The sequence below is a fragment of the Pungitius pungitius genome, chromosome 1, assembly GCF_949316345.1.
Source record: "Pungitius pungitius chromosome 1, fPunPun2.1, whole genome shotgun sequence".
NCBI lineage: Eukaryota > Metazoa > Chordata > Actinopteri > Perciformes > Gasterosteidae > Pungitius > Pungitius pungitius.
In genome coordinates, this window is record NC_084900.1 from 1,179,183 (window position 1) to 1,199,414 (window position 20,232).

Here is a 20,232-nt window from a genome sequence, read left to right on the forward strand (position 1 = left end):
CCCGATGCCCCGGGTCGACGAACTCCTGGACCGACTGGGCACCGCACGTTTTTTTACGACACTGGATTTAACCAAGGGCTACTGGCAGATTCCCTTGTCACCAGAGTCCAAGGAAAAGACGGCCTTCTCCACTCCGTTTGGGTTATACCAATTCGCCATGCTTCCCTTTGGGTTGTTCGGGGCCCCGGCCACCTTCCAACGCCTCATGGACCGGGTGCTTCGCCCGCATGCTGCATATGCTGCCGCCTACCTGGATGATGTGATCATACACAGCACCACCTGGGCGGAGCATGTGCGGCAGGTGGGCGCGGTGCTGGAATCCCTGAGGCAGGCCGGGCTCACCGCCAACCCGGGGAAGTGTGCAGTTGGGCGGAGGGAGGTACGGTATCTGGGGTACCACTTGGGGGGCGGGCAGGTGCGCCCTCAGGTAGACAAGACCGCGGCTATTGCGGCCTGCCCGCGTCCTAAGACAAAAAAAGAGGTGAGGCAGTTCCTGGGGCTGGCCGGGTACTACAGGAGGTTCATCCCGGGCTTTGCGGAACTGACCAGCCCCTTGACTGACCTGACCCGGAAAGGTGCCCCAGATCCGGTCCAGTGGACCGAGCGGTGCCAGTGGGCGGTTGAGGGGGTAAAACAGGCTCTCTGCGGGGAACCTCTCCTCCATACACCTGACTTTTCTCTCCCTTTTGTCTTGCAGACTGATGCGTCGAGCAGAGGGCCGTTTTGTCCCAGCAGGTGCAGGGGGTGGACCGCCCAGTCCTCTACATCAGCCGGAAGTTATCGGAGAGAGAGGCCAGGTACAGCACCGTGGAAAAGGAGTGCCTGGCCATCCGGTGGGCGGTCGACTCCCTGCGGTACTACCTCCTGGGACGCTCATTCACCCTCTGCTCGGATCACGCCCCGCTGCAGTGGCTCCACCGCATGAAGGATACCAACGCCCGGATCACTCGGTGGTATCTAGCTTTACAGCCTTTTAACTTCAAGGTGATCCATAGGCCCGGGACGCAGATGGTCGTGGCCGACTTCCTCTCCCGCCCTCCAGAGCAGGAGGAGGGGGGGGGGGGGGGGGGAGTTGGTTCGGCCGGACGGCTCCCCGGCCTAAGTCGGGCGGTGGGGGTATGTGGTGGTGGGGTGTGATTAGCTCAGCTGCAGGGGGGGGAGGAGAGCTGGGAGGAGGGGTGCAGGGAACGGTGCCGGCAGGTAATGAGCACAGCTGGGATGTATCAACTAATTGTCCCCCTGTGCTTAAAAACCAGTAAACAGATCTGGAGAGGGAGACCCGGAGACTCTGGAGCACGCACGAGCAAACCGACGAGTGAACGGCGTGCAAACGACGAGTGAACGACGGGTGTGCGAGAAGTGTGCGACCTGGAAGCACGGCGAGAAAATAAAGAAACTTATACTCGAGCTGCCAGTGTCCGCGTGTTACTCCGCACATCTGCCACAGTGGCGCCCAACTAGCGGATGGAACCCAGCGATCACCACGCGGAGGGGATGGCGCAGCCGGCGGTCGCGCTCGGGCGGATGCTGGGCGAAATTGCCGCGATGCAGCGGGAGCAAGCGGAGGCCAACCGGCACTTTATGGGGGCGCTCCAGGCCCAGGCGGACCGGCAGACCCAGGTGCTGGAGCAGTTGGCGGCCCGGCCAGGTGCGGCGCCGCCGGCGGCGGCTCCCTCGGCCTACGCGGGGGTGGTGCTGCACAGAATGACGCCGGCGGACGAGGTGCAGTCCTACCTCGAAATGTTCGAGGCGATGGCGGGGGCGTGCGGGTGGCCGGCGGACGAGTGGGCGATCCGCCTACTGCCGCTGCTGTCCGGGGAGGCGCAGACGGCGGCGCTTGGTCTGCCACCGGGGGCGCGGCACGACTACGACGGGGTGAAGAGGGCCATCGTTGACCGGCTGGGGCTCTCCCCCGAGGACCACCGGAGGCGCTTCCGGGAGGCGAAGCTGGGGCCGGGGGACCGCCCGTTTGCCTTCGCCCAGCAGCTCAAGGACGCGGCCAACAGGTGGCTGCAGCCGGAGGGCGCGGGCGGAGCACCGGCGGTGGTGGAGAAGGTGGTGGTGGAGCAGTTCCTGCAGGGCCTGCCGCCACGGACCTCGTCGTGGGTCCGCTACCACCGCCCGGCGACGCTGGAGGCGGCTGTCACCCTAGCAGAGGACCACCTGGCGGCTCACCCCGGCGGACGGGGCGACGGCGGACGCCCGCCCGCGTCACCACCCCCAGTCCCCACGCCGCAAAGGAGGACCCAGCAGCCGGCCGCGGCGTGGCCCCTGCCGACGCCGCGATCACCAGCCCGGACCAGGGGGGGCGACCGTGGGGAACCGACCGGACCCGGCACTCTTCCCGACCCACCGAGAGCGCCTCAACCGCCAGGGCAGGAGTGTTGGAGGTGCGGGCAGCCCGGGCACTACCGGCGGGAGTGCCCCCTGATGGAGGTGGGCCAGACGGTGAGGGTTGCCGGACCTCCAACACCCTCCCCCGGTCCGGGAGCGACGTACTGCGTTCCGGTAAGGATCCAGGGGGGTACATACCAGGCGATGGTGGATTCGGGCTGCACGCAGTCCATGATCCACCAGAGGCTGGTTCGACCCGGGGCATTGGTGGAGGCATCGCGGGTATGTATTAAGTGTGTGCATGGGGATATTCACGACTACCCAGTGGTACCGGTAGAGATTAGGTGTGGGGGTAAAAAGCATAAGATTAAGGTTGCGGTTAGCTCCCGCCTTACGCACCCCCTAATCTTGGGGACAGACTAGGCAGGGTTTCATAAGTTAGCGGGGCAGTGCGCGGGGGTGCGGTCACGAGCAGCAGGGACATGCGGGATGTGTGCGGTGCTCAGTGGTGACGCGAGGTTATCCGACACTGCAGACAGGGACGGGGAACCGACGGAGCCTCCCACGGAGACTCCGCGGGCTCCCGAATTACGCTCCATGGAAGATTTTCCACTGGAACAGTCTCGTGATGATACTCTACGCTCGGCCTTCGACCAGGTGATACGTATTGATGGTCACATGGTGCGCCCTGACACCGCATTATCATACCCGCACTTTTCATTGATCAGGGACAGGTTATACAGAGTGAGTCGTGACACTCGTACAGGTCAGGAGAACACCCAGTTAGTAATACCAAAAAGCCGTCGGGAAATAATTTTCCAGGCGGCTCACTATAACCCGATGGCGGGCCACATGGGTAGTGACAAAACGATGGACCGGATAACGGCCCGATTTTACTGGCCAGGCATTTGGGCGGATGTGCGCCGATGGTGCGCGTCCTGCCCGCAGTGTCAGCTAGTGAACCAGCCGGCCATTCCGAGAGCGCCGCTGCGACCGCTCCCGTTGATGGAGGTGCCGTTCGAGCGCTTAGGTATGGACCTTATCGGGCCGTTTCACCGGAGTGCACGGGGATATCGCTTTGTGCTAGTTCTGGTGGATTACGCAACGCGATATCCCGAGGCAGTGCCATTGCGCAACATCTCCGCGAGGAGTGTTGCGCAGGCACTGTTTCAGGTCATCTCCCGCGTTGGAATCCCGAAAGAGATTCTTACGGACCAGGGCACCTCGTTCATGTCACGTACACTGCGGGAACTTTACGAATTACTGGGAGTTAAGTCTATTCGGACCAGCGTCTATCACCCCCAGACCGACGGGCTGGTGGAGCGGCTGAACAAAACCTTAAAATCCATGATTCGTAAGTTCATTCACGACGATGAACGTCATTGGGATAAATGGCTTGATCCTCTGTTGTTTGCAGTGCGGGAGGTGCCCCAGGCCTCCACGGGATTTTCTCCCTTTGAGCTGCTGTTTGGCAGGAAACCCCGGGGGGTGCTCGACCTGCTTAAAGAACACTGGGAGGAGGGTCCGAGCCCCGGTAAGAACGAGATTCAATACGTCCTGGACCTGCGAGCCAAACTCCACACACTGGGTGAGTTGTCACGTGAGAATTTGCTCGAGGCCCAGGAGCGTCAACAACGGCTGTACAACAGAGGAGCAAAGCTGAGACAATTTACACCGGGAGAAAAAGTTCTTGTATTGCTTCCTTCCTCCAGCTCAAAACTCCTCGCCAGGTGGCAAGGGCCCTTCGAGGTCACACGGCGGGTGGGGGACGTCGACTATGAGGTGGTGCGATCTGACAGGGGCGGAGCTACACAGATCTACCACCTCAACCTCCTCAAACAATGGAGAGAGGCGGAGTCCGTTTCGCTGGTGTCCGCAGTAGCTGAGAGAGAGGAGCTGGGGCCCGAGGTTTCTAAGTCCACCGATCCGACCCGGCTCCACTTCGAGGCCCATCTCTCTGCGGCCCAGAAAACGGACTTAGCCCAGTTGCAAAGTCAGTTTAACGATGTGTTCTCTCTCCTGCCAGGTCGCACGGACCTCATAGCGCACCACATTGAGACGTCCCCGGGCGTGACAGTGCGAACACGGCCCTACCGGTTACCTGAACACAAGAGAAAAGTGGTTCAGCGGGAATTAGCGGCGATGCTGGAGATGGGGGTAATAGAGGAGTCCAACAGCGCCTGGTGCAGCCCCATCGTCTTGGTCGCTAAGAAGGATGGGTCTGTGCGGTTCTGTGTGGACTATCGCAGGGTGAATGACGTGTCACGTTTCGATGCCTACCCGATGCCCCGGGTCGACGAACTCCTGGACCGACTGGGCACCGCACGTTTTTTTACGACACTGGATTTAACCAAGGGCTACTGGCAGATTCCCTTGTCACCAGAGTCCAAGGAAAAGACGGCCTTCTCCACTCCGTTTGGGTTATACCAATTCGCCATGCTTCCCTTTGGGTTGTTCGGGGCCCCGGCCACCTTCCAACGCCTCATGGACCGGGTGCTTCGCCCGCATGCTGCATATGCTGCCGCCTACCTGGATGATGTGATCATACACAGCACCACCTGGGCGGAGCATGTGCGGCAGGTGGGCGCGGTGCTGGAATCCCTGAGGCAGGCCGGGCTCACCGCCAACCCGGGGAAGTGTGCAGTTGGGCGGAGGGAGGTACGGTATCTGGGGTACCACTTGGGGGGCGGGCAGGTGCGCCCTCAGGTAGACAAGACCGCGGCTATTGCGGCCTGCCCGCGTCCTAAGACAAAAAAAGAGGTGAGGCAGTTCCTGGGGCTGGCCGGGTACTACAGGAGGTTCATCCCGGGCTTTGCGGAACTGACCAGCCCCTTGACTGACCTGACCCGGAAAGGTGCCCCAGATCCGGTCCAGTGGACCGAGCGGTGCCAGTGGGCGGTTGAGGGGGTAAAACAGGCTCTCTGCGGGGAACCTCTCCTCCATACACCTGACTTTTCTCTCCCTTTTGTCTTGCAGACTGATGCGTCGAGCAGAGGGCTGGGGGCCGTTTTGTCCCAGCAGGTGCAGGGGGTGGACCGCCCAGTCCTCTACATCAGCCGGAAGTTATCGGAGAGAGAGGCCAGGTACAGCACCGTGGAAAAGGAGTGCCTGGCCATCCGGTGGGCGGTCGACTCCCTGCGGTACTACCTCCTGGGACGCTCATTCACCCTCTGCTCGGATCACGCCCCGCTGCAGTGGCTCCACCGCATGAAGGATACCAACGCCCGGATCACTCGGTGGTATCTAGCTTTACAGCCTTTTAACTTCAAGGTGATCCATAGGCCCGGGACGCAGATGGTCGTGGCCGACTTCCTCTCCCGCCCTCCAGAGCAGGAGGAGGGGGGGGGGGGGGGGGAGTTGGTTCGGCCGGACGGCTCCCCGGCCTAAGTCGGGCGGTGGGGGTATGTGGTGGTGGGGTGTGATTAGCTCAGCTGCAGGGGGGGGAGGAGAGCTGGGAGGAGGGGTGCAGGGAACGGTGCCGGCAGGTAATGAGCACAGCTGGGATGTATCAACTAATTGTCCCCCTGTGCTTAAAAACCAGTAAACAGATCTGGAGAGGGAGACCCGGAGACTCTGGAGCACGCACGAGCAAACCGACGAGTGAACGGCGTGCAAACGACGAGTGAACGACGGGTGTGCGAGAAGTGTGCGACCTCGAAGCACGGTGAGAAAATAAAGAAACTTATACTCGAGCTGCCAGTGTCCGCGTGTTACTCCGCACATCTGCCACATGTACCCTTTGCAGTGTCAATGTTGCTTGCGCTTGTGTATGCTCTCAACTTGAGCTACCCTCCAGAGCTCAAGTATACTTTTGAAGTTCTGCAGAAAATAATAATGGAACTAGACCCAAACCAACTATCCATAAAAGGACAAGCTCTCAAAATAAAGCTATCCCGTTAGACACATTATGATGGCTAAAGCAGATTAGACACTTCTGTGTGTGTTTATTATTTTCTGTATTCCTGCGTGTTCACCAGTGCATTAAGTAAGTAATCACAAGTCTTTAAGATGAATGTTGTGAATGTAAGAGGATAAGAGGGATGTTTGTACAAAGACAAAGTTCAGGTCAAGACTGCACTAATAACCACTGTTAGCACTTTCAAAAATGTATTTTAATTGTGTATGTGTCATAGAAAGTTGAGAAAAGGTTTTGATATGTATGTTTATAAGAGAAGCTGCTCATTAAAACATTATTCAGTGCCTACTTTGAGAAATACAGTTGTATTGCAACATCTCTCATTTGTCTTGTTTCCAGCCAACACAGTTGTATATTTTGTTAAAACTTAGTTTCAGTTGTGGTTCAGGGTAAATGTTAACACTAACATTTTTAGTATTACTATAGCAAAATCATGGAAAGTATTTCAACATAATTTAACTGCTTTCTTTAAGCAATAAGCAATTAAGTTGGTTCACTATAATATACTCGAGTCGGATCAACGTAATTTATTAGAGTTAGTCCAACCTATTTTTCTTGGGCAGGATTAAATTGAATAATTTGGGTTGGTCTAACTTCATTGACTAGCCTACATTTTACTAATGTGGCATTAGTCAAACCAACCGTATTCATTTGAGTTTGACACAACCCAAGAAAATGCGTTGAACCAACCATAATAAATTAAGTTGATCTTACTCAAATACATCAAGTCGTATCAACATAATTTCTTTATGCTCAAAGAATCAATAAAATAGTGTGCAAATCATTTCCATGATTTTATTAAGTTCGTTGAAAGCGTTGTTTTTTTGAGTGAATGTGTTCACTTTAATAAACCAGTTCTACATGGAGGGGGACAATTCAAACTCATCCTCATACAACTGATGAGACAATGACACCTGTATAAAATGAAGATGGCTTTTAATGAAGTGTCTAAATATTCAGTTACAGCGATACTTGCTACTGAACAAAGTGACACATCCTTCACATTGAAGTATGAACAGTTTTCTTATTTTGAGACAACGAACATCATCACACATCCATGCTGAACAACTACGAGTACTTAAATGGAGTATTACCATTTTCCAATACTCCTTCTCCCCTTTTTGTTCAGAATCTGAAGATTCAGATGATATTTGCTACAGAACAAAGTAACCGTATCTTTACGCCCACAATCTCCAACTGCAGCGCACACCAGGAAAGCAGATGGATTCACAATATGATCAATATACGTCAAAATCAAATTGTATGTTAACCACGTTATAATGAACCACTATCTAAGATGCGAGCCATAAAACTGAAACGCTACCTTGCATGTCTTTGGTCTGTGGGGGAAGAACGACGCAGGAGCAAAACCCCCCAGACATGCCCGAACCAAAGGGTGGTTTTTGAAACTAGATTTTTTGATTGCATACGTTTTTCCTAATTAGAGGGGGGGGGGGGGGGGGGGGGGTAGGAACCTTTCTAGCTTTCATATTCACAATGATGAACACTTTTAATTCTTAAAAAAAGTCCCTTGCTTTTCAGTAGATAACAAATCATAATCAGCAAAGTCAGAGTGCAATGGTGACACCAGGATGAGAGCACAGAAGTCCATCCCTGTAAAGGTTGACCTCTGAATGTGTCCGATCATCACTGACAATGTTTGAGTCACACTTCTGTCCTTACTTCCCTCTTCTGTGAGAGATGAGGAGATAACACAGCGTATTTATGTCTTCCTCGCGTTCTTCAGCTCATCACAGGACGACTGAAGCTCCAGACGTCAGTATCAGGTTTGCTGTCCTCGTCGTCCTCAGCATCCTTTGTCTTTAAGGTCTGACCATTGGTATGTTTCTCTGTCCTCTTCACAAGTATAAGTAATCATATCCATCTTTGTATTGAAGGTGGTCTTAATCTTCATCATCTACATCATCTCATTGCCTTCACCATGAAGACTGTGGCTGCCCTTCTTTGTGCCGTGATGGCTCTGACTATAGCTGCTGGTGAGTAGTAGATGTAGTAACTGGTACACATCCATTCATTGTCATTGATTAGCAATAATCCAGATCAATAACTGCAATGACAAACCCCCAGCTCTCGCAGAGGAACAGCCTGGACAAGAACCAACAGGTGAGACGTTTTGCATTGCGTAACAGTGTTTACCTACCACCAAAATCAGTGGATGTATTACAGTAATATGAATATTATACATGATGACTTGACTCCAGATTACAGACAAAACGTTATTTCTCTCAGGTGAGCTTCAGCTGGTCAAGAGGTCTTGTCACAACCGTTGGACTCGCTGCAACGGTCGCTGGTTCCGCTACATTCCAACAGCGATGACGTGGGCTCATGCTGAGGTAATGTTGGTGGCTTTGATAAAATGTATGCAGATGACTCTGTAGTTTTTGTACATGTTAAAGACAGACGTTAAGTGTCAGCCAAATTAACTTCAACAATGGAAACATTTTTTGGGATGGAAGAGAAATAAAAGTCTCCCAGTGATCTTCATACAGGGTCAGAGGATTCGAACTCTTGTCATTTTACATATTCAGCTACTCTTTAACACTATGTATATAACACTGATTCTCAAGCACTTCGGTTCATCTGAAACCAGATGCCCTAAGGTGCATTATAACTCAAACGTGGCACATGGTGTAGAGACGGTGCGCTGTTAACTGCAGGGTTGGTGTTTTGAACCCTGCCTTCTCCTATGTTGAAATTTTGCTGAGCAAGACACCCAACCCCTAACTGCTGCCTACGCACCTTTACGGCGGCACATTGCTCCCACTGTGTGGAATGGTTGAATCCAATGAATCTCATAATTCATCACTGATTTTAAATTGACAGTTCTATGTTGTCCATTGTCAAACTGTCTGCTGTCATCCACCAACAGCAAAGTCAAATTCCTTATATGTCTGACGTATTTTAGTAATACATGTTTCTTGATTCCTGATAAGGGGTCAGCTGAATGACACGTAATGTAATATCCACTCAATAGAAATCCACTTGTCTCATAATTCATCATTGATTTTAAATTGACGGTTCAAATCCTCCCAATATTTACCTGCCCCACACGTCTGTCTATCTGTCTTCTGTAGAGAAACTGTCTTGCCCTGGGTGGACACCTCGCGTCTGTTCACAACCTCCGGGAGTACCGGACCATCCAGATAATCATCTTCAAATCCAGTTTTCACCATCATGTGACATGGATTGGAGGCTCTGATGCAAAATCGGTATTAGATTTACCATTTTTGTAATTTACAGTAATTGCACACAAAACAAATATGCTATTTTATTCATTTTGTATTTTACTTTAATCCTATTTTATTCTATCATAATTTTTACTCAAGGAGAAGAAATGGGTCTGGAGTGATGGGACTTGTTTTGACTACACCAACTGGGCCTGTGGAGAGCCGAACAACCATTGCAACCAACAGCATTGCCTTCAAATGAACTTTGGAGGTAAAAGAACACACTATTTCTTGTAGGAGTGAAGCTGTTGAGATTGACTGATGTCTTTCTGTGTCATTCTTTTTGCTCTCAGATCAGGTCATGGTTAGCATAACACACAGTGTGACATTATGTGCGTTCAGACAACGGTTTGATTGCTTTGTGTTCAATTCACTAACTCACCTTTTTGTTTTTGTACTCGCAGGTCAAAAGGCCTGGGATGACGTGCAGTGCTGGAGTAAACGTCCATCTGTCTGTGCCAAGTGAACCTGATCCCTGGACTGATAGCGAGTTCATTAAGAATAAGGGAGTGCAAGCTTTCAAATACATGTGATTGTATTCATATCTATTCTTTTCTTTTCTATCGCTGTAACGCTACATAAGGAACAATACGACAGGTGACACAAGCTGGATGGTGTTTGAGGCCTTGAGCCTCAACAAGAGTGGTTTATGCAAAGAATGCTTATAGCACATCCTCACATGTATTCTACATGAATAACCTTTCTTTCTTTATGCATTAATAAAAAGCTCAAGCATTGAAACAAGCTGGTCTGTCATCTCTGCTTTTGGATCCCTCGTTGGCAGCTTGCCTGTTTCTGGTTCTTCTTCTGATCTCGTGTTTCGGACCGGATGGCTTGTTATGTGTCGTCTAATGCAGTGGTTCTCAACTGGTCTGGCTTCGGGACCCACAATCACCCCTTAATGACAAGCCGCGACCCAAATCAATCTGTCAACGCGGGGGTGCTAGCGATGTCGACGGGGTGGGGGAGGGGGGGGGGGGGTGGTTGTCTTTGCGGCGCCAACTGAAAACATAAACAGACGAGCCGGCAAAAGAACCGACACTCCGCTGCATTAGAAAAAGTCCCTTCAGAATAAAATCACATGATTTTTTATTTTTTATTTTTATTTTCCCATGCACCGGCCCGCGACCCACTAACACTACATTAGCATTGAGGGGACAGCATTTCCCCTTTGTTGCTTTAATGTTGCTGTCCATTCACTCCACACTAGCAGCAGCTGCAGCGTTCACCCCTACAGTACATTCTCAAACACATGCTGCTTGAATGGTCTTTTTTAAATAAGGAATAAAAACACAACAGTTATCATTAAGGTGCAAATGTTAGCAAAGAAAGGTCAGATTCCTCCCATCCTCACCGACCTTGTCAGTAACTTCATAAAACTCATTTAAATTATTATACGCCGCCTCTTTTGCTACACGCAGCTGTCGCCTCCATGCATTTCTTTTTTTTGATGACGCATGCGCGGTGCGACGCTGGAGGCTGGTGTTGCCAGATTGGGTGTTTTTTCGCTACTTATTAAGGCGCATTTACGGTGTGTTTTCTAAAGAAATCTGGCACCCCATTAAACAACGTTAACCTGAAAGAACGTGGCGTTCACAGACACCAGAATGAACAAGTTCACAGTGACGTTCATCGGGCATTAATACAGTACGTTCAGTTCACGTTCGCCCAAAATAGGAACGCGTTCAGGCACAACACTACAGCTGGTACGCAAAGTGCACTTTTTCGATCTATAGCATCAGTCAGTGAGATTTGAGATTGAGAAATGAATGAACAGATCAACAAGCTTTGGAACTGAAGAGAAGGGAGAACGTCAGGACATATCCTGGTCGAAGAGAACTCCAAGATATCTGACAGTTCTGTTGGATACCAGAGCAATTCCATCCATAGAGACTGTATCATGTGACAGCTGACTTCGAAGGCGCTCTGGGCCTATCGTGATAACTTCCGTTTTTTCCGAGTTTAACATCAGGAAGTTGCAGGTCATCCAAGTTTTGGATCCGATGAATAAGATTTAAACCAGCTGAGTGCAGTTCCTTTGATGCCAATCAAGTGTTCCAGTCTCTGCAGCCGGATACGGTGATCGATGGTGTCAAATGCAGTACTGAGGTCCAGCAAGACAAGAAAAGAGACAAGTCCTTGGTCCAATGCAAGTAAAAGATCATTTGTAATTTTCACCAATGTCCAAACATTTCCTTTTGATTTGTTCAAATAAACGCTGCTGCTTCAAGAACTTTGCACTCAATTCATTCTAGAATTGAATTACTGTATGCTGATACGCAGCATAGTCTTTTGTCTGGAAAGAGAAAGAGTTTAAACTAACTGATGTATCTTCCAAAAATTGACGTTGGATCCGTAGAGCTCTGTTCATTGTGGAACATAATGACTTGAAGTCATCTGTATGCTTCAGTCTTGTCTTCATCAAGTGGAGACAGAGCTCTGCATAAGTAAAAGTATACAATCATGACTTGATGACAGATGGCTATTCATTGACCAATAGTCTGGTATCCCATTGCCTCAGAAAATGTTAAAGAAGTAGATGATTCGGAGGAAATTTTCATCAGAGAGGTTGAGGTACGATTTCATCATTTTATGACCTTATCTCCAACACCATCAGCCAGTCACAGTTATCAGAAGAAAAGGTTTCTCAATATAAATTGACACAGGCCATCTGATGTCCACACACACCCTGAGACACTACCAACAAACACTGAGACCAGAGAATCATGTAACCAGAGAGCTTTGCATACTGTGGATAACTCTCAGAAATCTAGGAGCAAAAGCAGGCTACTCCATGATGGAGAATATGAATCCACTCCACTCCATCACTGAAGCTTTCCCACAAACTAGAATCATGTAAAAATGTCCACAGCAGCACTACTTGATATGTGTTCACTTTAATAAACCAGTTCTACATGGAGGGGGACAATATAACTGTGATGACACAATGACACCTGTATGTCCCTTGTTTTTTAGTAGACACCAAATCATAATCAGCAAAGTCTCACTGACAATGTTTGAGTCACGCATCTGTGCTCACTTCTCTCTTCTGTAAGAGATGAGGAGATTATGGAGCATTTTTATCTCTTCCTCGCGTTCTTCAGCTCATCACAGGACGACTGAAGCTCCAGACGTCAGTATCAGGTTTGCTGTCCTTGTTGTCCTCAGCATCCTTTTTCTTTAAGGACTGACCGTCGGTATGTTTCTCTGTCCTCTTCACAAGTATAAGTTATAATATCAGTCTTTGTATTAAAGTTGGTCTTCATCTTCAGCATCTACATCATCTCATTGCCTTCACCATGAAGACGCTGACTGTGACTGCCGTTCTTTGTGCCGTGATGGCTCTGACTATAGCTGCTGGTGAGTAGTAGATGTAGTAACTGGTACACATCCATTCATTGTCATTGAACAGCAATAATCCAGATTTAATAACTGCAATGACAAACCTCCCAGCTCTCGCAGAGGAACAGCCTGGACAAGAACCAACAGGTGAGTAATTTTTACTACTGAGATGCTTCATCGATATTCATTCACTTTGTTGTGTTTTGACATAACACTTTGTGTTGCATTGAGTAACAGTATTCAGCTACCACCAATATAAAGATTATACATGAAGACTTGACTCCACATTACAGACAAAACCTTATTTCTCTCAGCTGAGCGTCAGCTGGTCAAGAGGTCTTGTTACAACGGTTGGACTTGCTGCAACGGTCGCTGGTTTCGCTACATTCCAAGAGCGATGACTTGGGCTCAAGCTGAGGTAATATTGGTGGCTTTAATTAATGCAGATGAGTCCGTAGTTTTTGTAGATCTTTATACAGGGTCAGAGGATTCGAACTCTTGTCATTTTAAATATTCAGGTACTCTTTAACACTAAATATGTAACACTGATTCTCAAGCACTTTGGTTAATCGGAAACCAGATACCGGTGGGCCGTTAACTGCAGGGTTGATGGTTTGAACCCTGCCTGCTCCTATGTTGAAATGTCACTGAGCAAGACACCCAAACCCTAACTGCTGCCTACGCACCTTTATGGCGGCACATTGCTCCCACTTTGTGGAATGGTTTAAAAAGTCACTTTGGATAAAGCGTCAGCTGAATGACACGTAATGTAACATCCACTCAATAGAAATCCACTTGTGTCAGAATTCATCACTGATTTTAAAATGACGGTTCAAATCCTCCCAATTTTTACCTGCCCCACACGTCTGTCTGTCTGTCTGTCTAGAAGCTCGCTGTCACCTGTAGCCGGCGCCACCGTGTCCACCTATCCGTCACCTGTCGCCGGCGCCCCTGTGTCCACCGCCCTGTCACCTGTCGCCGGCGCCACCGTGTCCACCTCCCCATCATCTGTCGCCGGCGCCACCGTGTCCACCTCCCTGTGACCTGTCGCCGTCGCCCTCGTGTCCACCTCCCCGTCACCTGTCGCCGGCGCCACCGTGTCCACCGCCACCGTGTCCACCGCCACCGTGTCCACCGCCACCGTGTCCACTGCCACCGTGTCCACCGCCACCGTGTCTACCGCCCCGTCACCTGTCGCCGTCGCCCCCGTGTCCACCGCCACCGTGTCCACCGCCACCATTTCCACCACCACCGTGTCTACCGCCCCGTCACCTGTCGCCGTCGCCCCCGTGTCCACCGCCCCGTCACCTGTCGCTGGCGCCACCGTGTCCACCTCCCCATCACCTGTCGCCGGCGCCACCGTGTTCAGCTCCCCGTCACCTCTCGCCGTCGCCTCCGTGTCCACCACCCCCTCACCTGTCGCTGGCGTCATGGTTAAAATCATCCCAATATGTACCTACCATACACGTCTGTCTAGCGGCTCGCTGTCCCGTCGCCGGCCCTGTTACTTGCCGCCCCACTTTTGTGCGATACCCCCCGATCCCTGGACTGATAGGGAGCCCTCAAACACCACATATATTCTATATGTATAACCTTCTTCTTTCTTTATCCATTAAAAAAAAGCTCAAGCATTGAAACAAGCTGGTCTGTCTTCAATCTCTCTGTCAATATTTGCAGCTAAACAGCTCATGAGTATACTACAATCTAGAGGCCTTTAGGAAATTTAAAGTACTTAACCATAATAACATTGAGAAATGAATAAACAGATCAACAAGCTTTGGGACTGAATAAGAATCAAACTCACTTTAGAATTCTTATACAAATTGTGACATGTTTGAATGCTTTTGTACGGTGGCCGAGAAGGTTCAGACAAATACAAAAGCAACAACACAAACGCAAACGCCACAACACAACACGAACGCCAAAACACAAAATACAAAAGCCACATCACAACCGCAAATGCCGCAACGCAACACGAACGGCGCAACACAACACGAAAGCGAAAACGGAAGTAGCTGCCCACGGGAGCGAGCGTATTTTGGAGGAACGGAGCTGGAGGATGCCAGATCGTTTAAGAAGTAAGTGAAACATGATTCCTTGCGGCTACAGTTAAAGTAAGGAATCATGTTTCACTTACTTCTTAAACGATCTGGCATCCTCCAGCTCCGTTGTTACGTGCCGACTGGTTTTTGAACCTACTGGTTTGGCTACGCGTTTAGATGTTATTAAGAGAGTAATCCTACTTGGGCAATGTGCTAGAAAACCTGACAGAACTATGTATTTCACGCTACGCCACCAAAAAACAGTTGTCTTGGCTCACCCTGAACCAAAAGATGTTCTTGCCACTGACGATTTGCAATTTCATGATAAGTAGTGAAATCAGAAGCGGCATTTTACAGCTCGGTTGGCCGACGGCGTAGCGCCGCCGTCTTATAAAGTTTTGCTATTTTGCTCGTTTGCGGGTTCGAATCCAGGTTGTGGCGATCTTTTAATAAACGTATGTTCTTTTATTTATTTCTTTATACGTGGCAGTGATGTAGTGCTCACTTATACAATCATAATCGCTGCATTGGATATGGGATGCATTTTGAACATTTTCAGCAATATGTTTGCGAATGTGTGACGGATCAGGTGACCGAGGCAGACAACATCTGCCGCTGTCGGGGCAAAACAAACACGCACGCGTAGCCAAACCAGTAGGTTCAAAAACCAGTCGGCACGTAACAACGGAGCTGGAGGATGCCAGATCGTTTAAGAAGTAAGTGAAACATGATTCCTTACTTTAACTGTAGCCGCAAGGAATCATGTTTCACTTACTTCTTAAACGATCTGGCATCCTCCAGCTCCGTTCCTCCAAAATACGCTCGCTCCCGTGGGCAGCTACTTCCGTTTTCGCTTTCGTGTTGTGTTGCGCCGTTCGTGTTGCGTTGCGGCATTTGCGGTTGTGATGTGGCTTTTGTATTTTGTGTTTTGGCGTTCGTGTTGTGTTGTGGCGTTTGCGTTTGTGTTGTTGCTTTTGTATTTGTCTGAACCTTCTCGGCCACCGTACTTTTGTGTCGATGGCTGACACATTTAAGGTAAATAGAGATTGCTAAACTGAATTAAAAGATCAAAATCTGGATGTTATTCTGTGTTCCTGACAGCCCTCCAAATCACTCATATCCAGATCAAAGACACAAGCCTCAAATACCCTTCATCTTTAGATCATTATGCTTTATATAATTATTATAATATAATTATACTGTAAGCAACGTGTGTGAGGATCAGGAAATAAATATTAATATAAATGTTTGTCATTTTTTCAACAGTTTGACATAATAAGTACATCTTATTCATCATCATCATTCATTGTATATAAACTCAACTATGACGCGACAGGGGACAACAGGCACACAGGGCTTAAATACACTAGGGAGGTGCAGGTGATTGGACACAGGTGGAAACAATCAGACAATCACAGGACAAGGCAGGAAGTGAAGCTAACCCAGGGACACAAGAGACATGAAACCACAAAATAAAGCAGGAAGCAGAACCAAACCTTGACAATAACTACCATATTGTAAATATTGTAAGTATCAAATATAAATGTCATATAATAAATATTTAAAAGAATAAATGTATTTATATAGAATCTATTAAAAACGTCTCCCGTTACGTATGTAACCTTAGTTCCCTGAAGGGAACGAGACGCTGCGTGGAAACGCTGTGGGAACGCTGTGGGAACGCCCTGCGTGACCGGGTCATGAAGCACGTGTGAAATCTAACCAATGCCGAGTTGGTCCATCATCGGCGGGCGATGCCAGGACCAGGACGCTATAAAGGGCCCCGAAACACAAGCCCATTTATCTCTGAACGGCCGTATCAAGTGCCACGGGCAGGCCGGGAGTATGGCATCGACACGCAGCTTGAGTTCCCTGATAGGGAACGTCTCCGGTTACGTATGTAACCTAAGTTCCCTGAGGGGAACGAGACGCTGCGTGTCGATGCCATACTCCCGGCCTGCCCGTGGCACTTGATACGGCCGTGGAAACTCTGTGGGAACGCCAATACCCACTCCGCCATATGAGCCAGTGACTGTAGTGTTAAGTCAGGGCGCACATTCTGACGAGAGCACCTGCGCTCCAGGCTTGGAGATAAGGTCGAGACGATAAAACCACACAAACGTGTGGGGGAGAGGATCAGCCTGCCACTGTACAAATGTCGTGCAGCGACACTTTACCCGACAAAAGGGCTTTAGAAGCCGCCATACCCCTGGTAGAATGGGCTCGGACAGCCAAAGGTGCTGGCTGACCGGCCGATTCATAGGCAAGTGAGATGGCCTCAACCACCCACTTGCTCATCCTCTGCTTAGACACCAGGCCCCCAGTATTGGGTGGTCTGAAACACACGAACAGTTGTTCGGAACGTCTACACAGGGCAGTTCTGTGGACGTATGAGTCTAGAGCCCTAACTGGGTAGAGGAGGTTGAGCTTGGCTTGGTCGGACGTCAGGAAAGGAGGAGGACAGAAGGCCTGCAGCACGGTAGGCCCGACCGAACTGGACGGCGCCCTAGGAATATAGCCGGGGGAAAGAAGTAGAAACGTCTTCACCACACCGGGTGGAAACTCCAAGCACGAAGGGGCCACCGAGAGGGCTTGCATATCTCCAATTCTTTTGAAGAGAACGCTCATCCAGTGGGGCATGATTCGCCGACAAGGCCCCCAAGTATACTTTGATCGTAGACGGGGATAAACCTCTGGAGAATTGTTCCTGCAGGAAACCACCGGGCAGTTAACTGCTGCCTACGCACCTTTACAGCGGCACATTGGTCTCACTGTGTGGAATGGTTAAATCCAATGAAAGTTACTCTGATCACTTTGAGGCAGCTGAAGAAATTCAACCTGCCAAAGACGATGATTTCGCACTTCTACAGGGCCATTTTTGAGTCCATCCTCTGCTCCTCTATCACAGCGTGGTACGCTGCAGCCACAGCCAAGGACAAAGGCAGGCTGCAGCGTGTCATCCGCTCTGCAGAGAGGATGATTGGCTGCAATCTGCCGTCTCTCCAGGACTTGTTCGCTAGTAAGATTCTAGTAAGATTGTAGCCGACCCCTCTCACCCTGGACATAAACTGGTTGTGCCCCTTCCATCCGGCAGGAGGCTGAGGTCCATCAGGACTAAGACCTCCCGCCAGACTAACAGTTTTTTCCCTTCGGCAGTCTGGCTTATCAACAGAGCCGGGGCCCCCCCTGACTGACTCTTCACTCTGTACATATACGTTCACTTTGTTACTTTCACTTTTCACTTTCTGTTGCTTGTGCACTTTATTTTTTAACATTTTAACTTTTAAACTCTTATTCCCTTATTTTTAACTAACCCATAGCTTTAGATTACCAATTCATAGCATTATAATGTATTATATTTTATTCATATTTTTTATCTTATTCCTTGCACTTTGTTGTCCATTGTCAAACAGTCAAATTCCTTATATAGCTGACGTATTTTAGTAATAAATGTTTCCTGATTCCTGATTAGGGGTCAGCTGAATGAAACATAATGTAAAATCCACTCAATAGAAATCCACTTGTCTCATAATTCATCATTGATTTTAAATTGACGGTTCAAATCCTCCCAATATTTACCTGCCCCACACGTCTGTCTATCTGTCTCCTGTAGAGAAACTGTCTTGCCCTGGGTGGACACCTCGCGTCTGTTCACAACCTCCGGGAGTACCGGACCATTCAGAGAATCATCTTGAAATCCAGTTTTCACCATCATGTGACATGGATTGGAGGCTCTGATGCAAAATTGGTATTGGATTTACCATTTTTGTAATTTACAGTTATTGCACACAAAACAAATATAATGCTATTTTATTCATGTTGTATTTTACTTTAATCATATTTTAATTAATCATAATTTTTCCTCAAGGAGAACAAATGGGTCTGGAGTGATGGGACTTGTTTTGACTACACCAACTGGGCCTGTGGAGAGCCGAACAACCATTGCCACCAACAGCATTGCCTTCAAATGAACTTTGGAGGTAAAAGAACACAGTGCTTCTTGTAGGAGTGAAGCTGGTGATAAGAGGTTGACTGATGTCTTTCTGTGTCATTCTTTTTCCTCTCAGATCAGGTCATGGTTAGCATAACACACAGTGTGACATCATGTGCGTTGAGACCACGGTTTGATTGCTTTGTGTTCAATTCACTAACTCACCTTTTTGTTTTTGTACTGGCAGGTCAAAAGGCCTGGGATGACGCGCAGTGCTGGATTAGACGTCCATCTGTCTGTACCAAGTGAACCTGATCCCTGGACTGATAGCGAGTTCGTTAAGAAAAAGGGAGTGCAAACTTTCAAATACATGTGATTGTATTCATATATATTCTTTTCTTCTCTATCGCTGTAACGCCACTTAAGGAACAATACGACAGGTGACACAAGCTGGATGATGTTTGAGGCCTTGAGCCTCAACAAGAGTGGTTTATGCAAAGAATGCTTATAGCACATCCTCACATGTATTCTACATGAATAACCTTTCTTTCTTTATGCATTAATAAAAAGCTCAAGCATTGAAACAAGCTGGTCTGTCATCAATCTCGCTGTCAATCTTTGCAGGTAGACAACTCATTTAGGCATTTAGTGATTAAAAGTACTAAACCATAAGTACTAAACCAGTAAAGTGTACACACCTAGAGCAGAAATGAATACAATTCAACATATTTAAAAAGTACAACATTTGCTAAAGAAGTAGAGTTTAACACTAAATGTAACCGCTGCCTCGTATTGATCCCAATACACCAGAGGTGTCAAACTCATTTCATGTTCGTGCCAGATACTGTCCACTTCTAAGGAGGAAAAAAAATGACTTAAGTATAAATAAATAAATGAATGAATAAATGTGTAAATACACAGGTAAATATATAAATAAATGCTTAAATAAAAGAATAAATACATGAATGTATTAATATAACTTTACACCTGAACAGAACATAAATTAATGTATTTATTTCTACATTTCTGTATTTCTACTTTTATCTATTACTACATTTCTCTATTTCTTCATTTATCTATGCCAGTATTTCTGTGTCCGTATGTAAATGAGCTCAGGTGGGCCGAACCTCATTCTTAAGGAGGATTGATCAAATAGAGGAGCGAGACAGAAGCAATTGAGCGTCTAGAAGCTGCTAGCAGTTCATGGCTTCTACTGGGCGAGATGTAGCTGAGCATCTTGGGAACTCTGAGTTCCTGTTAAACTTGAAGGCTCCCTCTGACAGAGAGACGCATTGTCTCACAGTGCTTTACTGGAAGGGAAGATGGTTTTCTTCAGGAAAATGAACAGTGATTGGGTCAAAGCTCTGGGATGAGAACCATTCCGGCCTGTTTAATGTCTTCACAGCGCTTAGGAACGAG

General features: G+C 48.7%; 2 protein-coding genes across 3 annotated transcripts; both read left to right on the forward strand.

Annotated features, from left to right (window-relative positions):
- Nucleotides 1–7,977: 7,977 nt before the first annotated feature.
- Nucleotides 7,978–10,242, forward strand: LOC119223068 (ladderlectin-like). 2 transcript variants are annotated; one of them, XM_037480172.2, is made up of 7 exons: nucleotides 7,978–8,037; nucleotides 8,149–8,247; nucleotides 8,339–8,374; nucleotides 8,501–8,604; nucleotides 9,346–9,480; nucleotides 9,598–9,709; nucleotides 9,903–10,242. In XM_037480172.2, the coding sequence occupies exons 2-7, from the start codon at nucleotides 8,193–8,195 to the stop codon at nucleotides 9,962–9,964; spliced, it is 504 nt and encodes a 167-aa protein (XP_037336069.2). In that variant the 5' UTR covers nucleotides 7,978–8,037; nucleotides 8,149–8,192; the 3' UTR covers nucleotides 9,965–10,242. The 2 variants fall into 2 exon arrangements, with proteins under 2 accessions (XP_037336069.2, XP_037336070.2); XM_037480173.2 differs by lacking the exon at nucleotides 7,978–8,037 and adding an exon at nucleotides 8,060–8,078.
- A 2,503-nt stretch (nucleotides 10,243–12,745) lies between these two features.
- On the forward strand, nucleotides 12,746–19,390 carry LOC119223069 (galactose-specific lectin nattectin-like). The gene is made up of 6 exons (XM_037480174.2): nucleotides 12,746–12,858; nucleotides 12,952–12,987; nucleotides 13,155–13,258; nucleotides 18,496–18,630; nucleotides 18,751–18,862; nucleotides 19,061–19,390. The coding sequence occupies exons 1-6, from the start codon at nucleotides 12,798–12,800 to the stop codon at nucleotides 19,120–19,122; spliced, it is 510 nt and encodes a 169-aa protein (XP_037336071.2). The 5' UTR covers nucleotides 12,746–12,797; the 3' UTR covers nucleotides 19,123–19,390.
- The last annotated feature ends 842 nt before the right edge of the window (nucleotides 19,391–20,232 follow it).

Excerpts from the sequence above, each read along its gene's own strand:
- LOC119223068 (XM_037480172.2), top strand. The coding sequence starts at position 8,193 with ATGAAGACTGTGGCTGCCCTTCTTTGTGCCGTGATGGCTCTGACTATA. Across the intron at positions 8,248-8,338 it reads GGCTCTGACTATAGCTGCTG|CTCTCGCAGAGGAACAGCCT; the intron begins GTGAGTAGTAGA and ends ACAAACCCCCAG. Across the intron at positions 8,375-8,500 it reads GCCTGGACAAGAACCAACAG|GTGAGCTTCAGCTGGTCAAG; the intron begins GTGAGACGTTTT and ends TATTTCTCTCAG.
- LOC119223069 (XM_037480174.2), top strand. The coding sequence starts at position 12,798 with ATGAAGACGCTGACTGTGACTGCCGTTCTTTGTGCCGTGATGGCTCTG. Across the intron at positions 12,988-13,154 it reads GCCTGGACAAGAACCAACAG|CTGAGCGTCAGCTGGTCAAG; the intron begins GTGAGTAATTTT and ends TATTTCTCTCAG. Across the intron at positions 13,259-18,495 it reads TGACTTGGGCTCAAGCTGAG|AGAAACTGTCTTGCCCTGGG; the intron begins GTAATATTGGTG and ends TGTCTCCTGTAG.